At 44.6% G+C, this 10,529-nt stretch overlaps 1 protein-coding gene across 1 annotated transcript; it reads right to left on the bottom strand.

The window, feature by feature from the left end:
- Nucleotides 1–256: 256 nt before the first annotated feature.
- On the bottom strand, nt 257–5,471 carry LOC132832113 (eukaryotic translation initiation factor 1b). Its single transcript, XM_060849832.1, has 4 exons — nt 5,253–5,471; nt 2,600–2,763; nt 1,625–1,726; nt 257–678 (listed from the first exon to the last, which is right to left on the bottom strand). Exons 1-4 carry the CDS (start codon nt 5,281–5,283, stop codon nt 634–636), a joined length of 342 nt encoding a protein of 113 aa, XP_060705815.1. The 5' UTR covers nt 5,284–5,471; the 3' UTR covers nt 257–633.
- Nucleotides 5,472–10,529: the final 5,058 nt, after the last annotated feature.

Genomic DNA, 10,529 nt, shown 5'->3' with positions numbered 1-10,529 from the left:
TAGGTTCTAACATAAAACAAGCCACAACTGATAATGACTGTGCAGTGTTGAACCAACCTAATCATTGAATGAACTTCAGAAAGGAAAACTGGAATAAAACAGGCCACAAATCTGAAATAGAGGTGACAGTGGCCACATTAACTATTGAGAATATGGAATATGTTTTTAAAATATTGTGGGCCCTAAAGGTTAAGTGAGGGTAAGGTAGCAAAATAGCATGCAAGCCACTGATTATTCAATCCAGAACAGGCTATACTTCAGAATACATAGCTGGTTTATTGTTAATTGCCTTATACAACATACATGGTTTTAATACAACAAAGAAACTTCAAAATCAGGAAAATTTAAGTAGAACAATTAGCACTAAAACATTTCCATTTGAAATGTGCTAAATATACATATGTCTGTCATTTTATTACCATCTTATAGCAGTTTTCTTATGAGTTACTAGCCTAAATAGCACACTTCTTCTGTAGTCATGCATATCGGAGTTAAATTCTGAAGATCCAATCACATGGGAAGTCCATTCACTGCAGTTATTCATTCCTGCATAATGAGTGTGTATATAAGCTAACAAATATAAAAAGAACCAGCCACACAACAGGAAACTTCAGGAACTGTTAAACACATCCTCTAGAAGCCGTGGACTTTTAACTGCTCCTCCTTCACAATGTCAACCTGTGGTGAAATAAAATGAAAAATCAGATTACATGCAGCCAGGCCTAAATGATTCTACCAAAATTTTGAGATATGCACACCAAGTGAAAATCTAGTTTTGGTAAGCTGCTAATGTTAAAACAAGAATTCAATACAATTCAAGTGTTCCAAATTCTACTTCAATTTGGAGCTTTATCCAAAAAACATTTGACAAATATGGCTATAATGATGCAACCTTTGAGCAAATAGGAAGAGCCAACAGCACATCACAAGTCAGCTGTTGCATTGGGATCCCAAGAATTAACAGCTGGGATACAAGAAAATGAAGTTTTAAAAACGTGCCCGAGAATCTCACTGAAGACAAACACGTTTTGCCACCACTAGAGCATGGGCCACTGCCAATGGAGTATGCAACATATATAGTTGGGATAAAACTTCAGGAGACAACCCGGACAATGCATTTTCTCACATCGATACCATAGCAACCTAGTTGATTCTCAATGCCAGACTTCTAGATAATTTCCCACCTATGGAAACATTTCAATTGCACATGTCCCATCCAACCTATTCAGGTGAATGGACTCCAATCAGGAATATTTTCAAATAACAAAACAGCTTACAAATTCCTGAAAGTAAGTATGACTTATTCAATAACAAAGTTGAACTCCAAGTTTTGGACTCAGGAACAGAATAACTACCAATGGAATTGCAATAACAGGAGCAACCGCTCACCTAAAGTAAACAAAAGAGTTGTATGTTGCTCTCTACACATTCAGAAAAGATTGCTAAACAGGCTCACCAAGACTCAAGCATGACATAATGCATATCATGATTTATGAGGCAAAAATCTCTCAAAACATTCACCTCAAAATTAAAAGTCAGTGACAGAACAGGTTAAAAGGCAACCAAATATTTTGGATATAATGCCAAACCTTTTCTACGGTGATGAATTCAACCTTTTCCTTACCTCCAGAAGAAATTGGCAGATGTTCTTCCGCTGGTCACCTTGAAGTTGGATTACTTCACCGTACTCAGGGTGTTCTATCACAGTACCATTGCAGGCAAATTTCTGTGAAGTAAACAAAAAGGTGGATCAGGATTTTTCCTGTTGGTCAATTTGACCATCTACATCCTGAAGTGATCAAGTCGCAAAATATTTAATACCTCAATATAAACAATTACATTTCCCCCAACCCAGGCATTGGGCACCAAAACAGAGACATGTCTTTGGTTAAAACTTCCATGGATTAAAATTTTGCCTTGACAGTCCAAATTAAAAAAGGCTCAAGAGACAGGCATGGGTTACCACTCATTCCACAGCACAGCTTCAAAATGTCTTGACATTAAGTTTGAAAACTGAAATCCAATGGCACCATGTTAAATGGCTAATTTCTTTACAACAGCATAAAATGCCCCAGATAAAAAAAAACAAGCACTTTGCACTAATTTCTTCCCAAGATAAACTGGGACAGAAAAGTCGATTAAAAGACAGTAACATACAGGAGTTGAACAGAACCACATTACTTCTGTTATACAAAAAAAAGTACTATCAGCCAGATTACCATCATGGCACTTCCTTCATATAGGTCAGTTAAGAAGCACCTTTTCCCAAAAAGAGGTACAAAATGGTTGCAGTCAGCACAATTTAGAAATGTGAACAAAGACAACTTTAATGATTTCCATTTCTTAGCTGTTCTAACTTGATTCCAGAAATTAGTATTCTCAAATATCCCAAGAACAATTCTCAGCATGTCTCGAAGTGCTCAAAGCTGTTTCAAGACAACCAAATAGTCAACAGTTAAAAGTACAGATCGAAAGTCTTCAAGCCAAAATTGTCCTGAAAATACATACATTAAATTCATGACTAAACCAAGGACTTCCATGGTTCACCAACAGTTTTCTATATCATAGAAATACAAAAGGGGATGAAACATTCAGAGACCTTTTTAAATGCTTTCACAAGCTTCTTTTTATCATAATCATCTGCGATGCCTTGGACGGTGGTCAGTGTCTTCCTGCCGTTACGTTGTTGAATTCTTATATGGATGTACTCTTCAGTCCCTGCCGGGAGGCGGTCGTCACCCTTAGTTGCATCAGCAAAGGGGTCTGCAACAAGTTCAGAGAATTAGCAACATTTCAAGCTTAAAAATCAAACACTAAAATAGTAACAGTCCCTCAATTCAAATATTTTGTAATTATCAGAATACATCCAGAATGACTATAAAACAGACCATGGTCATTTGGTCCGTTATGTCATTGATGGCTATACAGGAACAATTCAACTAGTCCCACTATCCAACATTTATTTTTCAGTCCTGTAAATTGCACTTCAGGAGACAGACTCAGGACTGTAAAAAATGGTGGCTAACCATTCTTAAATGGTTAGTCACACAGTTGCCATTAGCTCTTCAAATTTTTTTATTCAATTCTGAGTTCATCATCTGCCATATCGAGATTCAAACCATGCCTCCCAGGGATTACAGATTGATTAGACCATTAGCTCCGTTGGAACCTCAAGCATTTATGGGTGATCTCTAGTGCTTGATCTGCCATTAAGAACAGTTTTAGAGAACGAAGTATTTCGAGTATCTTTAAAATCTGCAGAAAGATACCTATTCATCTCCCAGACTAGCCAAACCAAAGCATCGCATCCTCTTACCACAAACTTCTACACCCCGTAAATCTTCAGGTTTAGACACTATTCCACCCGTCCCTTTAACATTATCTGCAGTCTCTTCCCATATTATCTGCCTCTGATCACATTCAAATATATTCCTTGTTGATACAAGAAATTGACAGTCAGATATCCTTAACCCCCTGCAAGATAATCACATCATTTAAGACATCCCAAGACGCCACTTTGTAACCTGCCCTGAGTGCCTGTAAAGCAAGAAATATAGAGAAAGTTAAAGAGTGTGGGAGGAGTACAAGGGGGGGCAGGATACAGCAGAATGGGGGTCGGGGTTAGAGACAGCAATTTGCTGGGCCTAAACTACAAGGACAGGTAACGCCTCTCAGGTGGGGAGGGGAGAAGGGAGACAGAGGGGGATGGTGCAGGAGACAGAAGATGGGGTGGGGGAGAGAGGTGGTGGGCGAAAGGGGAGACGGGTGGGGAGGGAGGAGGTGGGGGAGAGAAGAGAGATGGTGGGCTGGACTAGGGAGGAGAGAAGGTGGGCTAGACGAAACGGGGGGGGGGTGGAGAAGAAAGGAGGGCGAGAGCGCGAGAGGTGGGGGAAGAAGAGAGGGGAGAGAGGGGGGAAGAGAAGAGAAAGAGCTGGGGTGAGCAAAGGGGAGATGGGGGTGGGGCGAGCAAAGGGGGTGAGAGAGAGAGGTGGGGAGAGAGAGAGAGGTGGGGAGAGAGAGAGAGGTGGGGAGAGAGAGAGAGGTGGGGAGAGAGAGAGAGGTGGGGAGAGAGAGAGGTGGGAGAGAGAGAGGTGGGGAGAGAGAGAGAGAGGTGGGGTGGGCAAAGGAGGGGGGAGAGGGGGGAGAGAGGGGTGGGGTGGGCAAAGGAGGGGGGAGAGGGGGGAGAGAGGGGTGGGGTGGGCAAAGGAGGGGGGAGAGGGGGGAGAGAGGGGTGGGGTGGGGTGGGCAAAGGAGGGGTGGGGTGGGCAAAGGAGGGGGGAGAGAGGGGTGGGGTGGGCAAAGGAGGGGGGGAGAGAGGGGTGGGGTGGGGCAGAACAAAAGGGGGGGGGAGAGGGGGGAACAGAGTGGGGTGAACCAAGGGTGTGTGTGTGGGGGGGGCGTGGACCAAACCGGGCGGGGTGGGGAAGAGAAAGAAGAGAAGGATCAGACAGTGGGGTGGGTGATGGAAAAGAGAGAAGAGACACAGATGTTTCTAAAGCTGCCGGTCAGGGAGGGCCGTGCTCAGGGAAGGGCAGGCGGTCGGGCGGGGGAGCAGCATGACGAGGCAGGAAGCGGGTCGCTCCTGCTCGGAGAATCCGCCGGGAGGGGGCCGCCCCACCGCCCGGGGAAGAAACAGGGAGAGAGAGAGAGAAGATGGAGCGGGAGGAAGGGGGCCGGGTGTAAAATGGCGGCGGGGGCCACCCACCAACCCAAGCTCGCGGTCTCGGAGAAGACGCTGGAAACATCCGCTAATGGAGGCCCGGGGTGGGTGAGGAAACGCGGAGAGAGAGAGAGAGAGATTGGATAATTCCGCTCGAAACCCACCGCCCGTCCTCCCTTCAGGGGTCCCGCACGGATTTAAATGCGGTCACTCCAGAGGCGGCGGGAGGAGGAGGAGAGGACCCAGGCCGGAGGAGACCCCAACCTCCCCTCGGATCGCCCTTCACCAGGCGCCCCCCAGCCCCTGTGACCAGCGCCATCTCCTCCTTCCCCCTGAACCACCGCCGCCGCCATTTTACCGCCGCCGCCGCCTCACAAAGCGCGCGGAAAAGGTGGAAAATCACGTACACACGGCTTTATTTTAATAAAATCCCCATCATGGGATCTTGAAAAGTGACTGTTTTCCACATGATTTGAGGGGGGGGGGAAGAAATGGGGGGAAAAAAGGTTCAAATCAGAATCCGAAAGAAATACGTTGGGGGTGGGAGAGAAGGGCGGGAAGGGGAAAGCAAAACGACAAAAACAAAACTCACCAAAAGATTGGAGGTTCTGGATAGTGGACATGCGATATTAGTAGAAAGACTTGTCGGGAACGAAAAGCTGATCGCTTCGAGGAGGCGAGTTGGGGGCTGCTGATTGTTGTTGTGTGGGGAGCGGCGGCTGCAGTCGGCTTTCTTTCTTCTCTCAGTCGACAGTGAGCGGCTTCGAATCGCTCCGTCCCTCACAAAATGGCCGCCGCTACCCCCGTGGGCGGGGAAGAGGGTGGAGCCGGCCCGGCGCCAACGCGGCATGCCGGGAACTGTAGTCCCCGGCTGTGGCATGCCGGGATCTGTCGTCCACAGTCTGGTCACGTCGTGAACGGTGGTCCCCAGCCTGGGCATGCCGGGGGCTGTAGTCCCTAGGCTGGGCATGCCGGGAGCTGTAGTCCCCAGCGGGAGCAGCAGTCCGACAGAGGCAGGTGAGAGAAGAAAGATTTAAAGGGGACCATGTTACTCAGTGGGTGGTTTGCAGGTGAAATGAACTGCCAGAGGAAATGGTAGATGTAGGTACAGTTAGAACATTTCAAAGACAAGTTCACAAATAGGAAAGACTAAGAGGGATTTGGGTCCAATGGGTCTAGTTTAGATTGGGAAATATGGACAAATTGGGCTAAAGGGTCTGTTTCTATGCTGTATGACTCAATTAGGTACTGACCTGCTGGAGAAACTTAGACGCACAAAAAAACTGCAGATGCTGGAATCCAAAGTAGACCAACGGGAAACTGGAAGAGCACAGCAACCCATTTTCCAATCTCTCCATTGTCAAAACCATAAAAACTATCAGAGAACAAGTAGGAGGCCATTTAGACCCATCAAGTCTGCTCCACCATTTATTTGAGATCATGTTCAATCTGATCATTCTCAACTTCTTTCCCCCCCCTTAACCTTGACTGCCTTACTGAGGAACTCACTACCCTGACAAACTTCTCCTGCAGAGATGTTCTGGAGCTGAGGTGACTAACCTCCAACAACCACCACTATTTTGCTATGTGCCAGGTATGACTCCAACAGGAGATAGGGTTTTTCCCCCTGATTTCCATTGATTTCAGTTTTGTTAGAGTTCCTTGATAGCAGATCTGGTCCAAAGCAGCCTTGATGTCAAGGGCTGTCACTCTCACATCCCCTCTGGAATTCCAATCTTTTGTCCATGTTTGAACCAAGGCTGTAATGAGGTCAGGAGCTGAGTGGCGCTAGTGGAACACAAATTGGGGTCACTGAGCAGGTTATTGCTGAGCAGGCACTGCTTGATAGCATTGTTGATGGCACCTATCACTTTACTGATGCTCGAAAGCAGACAATGGGGCAATAATTGGCTGGGTTGGATTTGTCCTGCTCTATATGTATACGACGTACCTGGGCAATTTTCCACGTTATTAGGTAGATGCCAGTGTTGTAGCTGTACTGGAACAGCTTGGCTAGGGGTGTGGCAAGTTCTGGAGCACAAGTCTTCAGTATTATTGCCAGAATGTTATCAGGACCTACAGCCTTTGGAGTATCTCCAACCATTTTTTGATATCACATGGAGAGAATCAAGTTGCCTGAGGACTGGTATCTGTGATGCTGGGCATCTTTGAAAGTGGTCGAGATAGATCATCCAGTTGGCACTTCTGGCTGAAGATTGCTACAAATGCTTCAGCGCTATTGTTACGCTGATGTGCTGGGCTCGCCCGTTATGGGGTTGTGTTTATTTGTTGAAGCCTCCACTTCCAGTGAGTTGTTGAATTGTCCACCATCATTCACAAATGGAATTAGCAGTACTGTAGAGCTTATCCATTGGCTATGGGATTACTGTGACTGGGTGATATGTCAGGCCATGAGATTTGCAGATCGTGTTGGAATATGAATCTGTTGCTGTTGATGGCCCACAGAGCGTCATGGATGCCCAGTCTCAGGAAGAATCGAATTGTAATATTCTCTTTCAAAAAGTGGGTTGCAAGTGAATTCCCTTTTCCTTACACAGAGACATGTCTGGGTTCAGTTTCTAGCACTTGATAGCTTCTTTTGAAGCAGATATTTGTTTGTTTTGATATTTTCCTGAGTGAACTTCTATCCTCTGCTCCACACTCCCCAAAACACACACAAATACAATACGCAAGTTCAATGGAGCACTGAGGTGGAAACCTGATTACTTGCACTGGGCATATTCCTGATGAAAGGCTTTTGCCCGAAACCTCGATTTCGCTGCACTTTGGATGCTGCCTGAACTGCTGTGCTCTTCCAGCACCGCTGGTCCAGAATGTTATGGAAATTCTTGTCTTATTGATGATAGCCCCATCAACTCCTAGAATGTAATTGCCTGCCAATGAGTAGAAACTGCAGGCAAACAGATGGGGGGAGTGATTGGGGTAGAAAAAGGGAGGGAGGTTTTGTCTCAGCCACCCCTAAATAGGGAAAGCAAAGACATAGTCTCTGTTGGGATGGGTGTCAATAAAAGACTATCTGGGGGGATTGCTGCTGATCTCAGTTGAATGATGCAACTTATCTTCATTTCCATTATTATGGTGGCAATATCAGAATGTTTCATGAAGAAGTAGTAGGGTTTTGCCTTTGTATGTTTCAGGAATAACTTCATCTTCATTGCACTGCAGACAGCCAGTAGATTCATCACAGGTACTGACTTGGACACAGACATATCTCAGCTCTGAGTCTGAAACGAAAAATCAAGAGCTTGGAGCTTACCACTTAACCATTATGAATATTCCTGGTACAATTAGAACATAGAACATCGAACAATACAGCGCAGAACAGGACCTTTGGCCCTCGATGTTGCGCCGACCTGTGAACTATTCTCAGCTTGTCCTCCTACACTATCCCAAAATCATCCATGTGCTTATCTAAGGATTGTTTAAATTTCCCTAATGTGGGTGAGTTGACTACATTAGCAGGTAGGGAATTCCACACCCTTACCACTCTCTGTGTAAAGAACCTGCCTCTGACATCTGTCTTCAATCTATCACCCCTCAATTTGTAGTTATGCTCCCTCGTACACGCTGATGTCATTATCCTAGGAAAAAGACTTTCACTGTCTATCCTATCTAATCCTCTGATTCGATACTAGTAAAGCATTTTCATGCATGCATTTAGCATTAAAGGATAGAGTTCAGGTTGAGAAAATATTGACCTATACTTAGCTACCAATATTGGTCCTGTACCAAGCAGCTCAGCTTTCATCATGTTGCCCTTTGCCCTGCTCTTAATTGGCACAAATGGATCACACAAGCCAGATTTTATGATATGCTGCTTATTTTCCTTTGGTAATGTTGCAACTCTTAAACATTAAGGCAGCTGCTAATCTCTCTCTGGCTTCTCCATCTGTGCTGCATCAGCTGATTGGAACTGTTACTTTGGATATCTGGTTTCATATTGTTGCTGTTTTAGTGCAGATCCCAGGAGGCCAGACTTGCATCAACAGTGCTTATAGGTTGCTGAATCCAGTTTGTTTATCCTGGAAGGGGATTCTTAGGTGCACGCATTGCCAGCATAAACACTGTACTGTGACCAGACTCTGAATTTATATACCCCAGAGTTCTAATTTGCAACGTTGTCATCAAATTAACTAACATTCCTCAGACAGTTTTGCTAAGCAGACATCATTTGCACAGTAGGTAATTTTCCACTGAACTGACCTTGAGCTTGGCTTCAGATCAAGAACAAAACAGCAAGTTTCAGAATAATTAACAATGTTTGGATGGAGTATTATTAGTGGGTGTGACATGTCATTAACTTAATGAAAAAAATGGATATTGAGATTGTGAAGTATGTGGAGATTTCATTCTTTTGGACGTAGAACATCTTTAAAGGTTTAATTGATGATTTAATTAGATCATGTCTGGATATGATTATAATCAGTGGTAGCATTATCACATTTACTGGAAGCTTAAGAATGAATCCTCAGGGGTTAGGGAAGAAGGTTCAACATGGGTGTATTGGCCTAAAGTTGCTGTGACTAGCTAAAGTATTTGAGCAAGTCTGGATACAAGAGGGATCCATTTGTGATGGAAATCAGGGAAGCAAAATTTATAACGAGGCAGGGTTTAAAAAGCTGATGGTTCTTATTTACTCTTGGGATGTAGGCATCCTGAATTGCCCTTCAGAATCATTATTGCAGTGCAGAAGGCAGCTATTCAATTCATCGTGTCTAAACAAACTCTATTATCTAGTTCGGCTCTAAAACCTCATGCCAATTTCCAATCTGCCTTTTCCCAATGTCCATGCACATCATTACTATCCCAAAAATAACAATCCAATGCCCTCTTGAATGCTGAGAAGATGTGAGCTACCTTCTTGACTGTTGCAATCCTAGTCATCTAGGTATATCCATAGTACTTAGCTGTCATTGTTTGATGTAGTTGAATGACTTGCTGAGTCATTTAGGGCAGTTAAGAGTCAACAATGGTGCTGTGGTTTCGGAGTCATGTACAGGCCAGATTGGCTAAGGATGGCAGATTTCCTTCCCAAGAGGTCACCAATGAATGCCACATTCCAGAATATGTTGAGCACTCTGCATTCCTTAGCAGCTACCCCTCTCCAAAATGCCCCCACCATTGATGAGGATATTCAACACAACATCATGAGTCAATTCAACCTTCTACAACTAACGCAGCAATTATTTGACAACCATGACTTCTGCAAGTCACAAGGTTTGAGTTATAAAGTAAAGTTGCTTAGTCTGGGACTTCTTTCACTGGAGTATAGGAGGTTGAGGGGTGATCTGATGGAAGTTTATAAAATAATGAGAGGTATAGGTCGAGTTAATGATAGTTATCTTTTTGCCAAGATGGGGAATTTCTAGACAGAGGGCACATTTTTAAGGTGAGAGGAGAGAGACTTAAAAAGGACGTTAGAGGCAAATGTTTTACACTGAAGGTGGTTCGAGTTTGGAATGAACTTCCTGAAGAGGTGGTGATATAGGTACAATAACAATGTTTAAAAGACATTTTGATAGATCCTTGAATTGGAAAGGTTTGGAGGGATATGGCCAGGACCAGGCAGGTGGGACTAGTTTAGTTTGGGAACTGGTTGGACCAAAGGATCAGTTTCTGTGCTGCATGACTCTACGACTCTATAAGTCAAAGGTGGGCCTGGTGTGCAGTGAGAGCTGGATTGGGAATCGGTGACACATAAGAGCTCTAGTGAAGTTCCACCAGCAATGCCTCTGCCATGTCTTCCAGATTCAATGGGAGGACCGTGGGACCAAATGCTAGTGCCCACCTTGATGCCAGCAACACAAATATTCAGGAAAAACCTCTACAAAATCAGCTTTGATGAACT

Source organism: Hemiscyllium ocellatum, chromosome 34, assembly GCF_020745735.1.
Source record: "Hemiscyllium ocellatum isolate sHemOce1 chromosome 34, sHemOce1.pat.X.cur, whole genome shotgun sequence".
NCBI lineage: Eukaryota > Metazoa > Chordata > Chondrichthyes > Orectolobiformes > Hemiscylliidae > Hemiscyllium > Hemiscyllium ocellatum.
Note: the sequence above shows the minus strand (reverse complement) of the source record. Positions and strands in the feature narration are given on the sequence as shown.

What these genes read in the sequence shown, in the direction of transcription:
- LOC132832113 (XM_060849832.1), bottom strand. Translation starts at nt 5,283, where the DNA reads ATGTCCACTATCCAGAACCTCCAATCTTTTG. An exon ending in TTGTGAAAGCATTTAAAAAG is followed by an intron (nt 1,727 to 2,599) that starts GTCTCTGAATGT and finishes TTTACTTCACAG; the next exon opens with AAATTTGCCTGCAATGGTAC. An exon ending in TCTGCCAATTTCTTCTGGAG is followed by an intron (nt 679 to 1,624) that starts GTAAGGAAAAGG and finishes ATTTCACCACAG; the next exon opens with GTTGACATTGTGAAGGAGGA.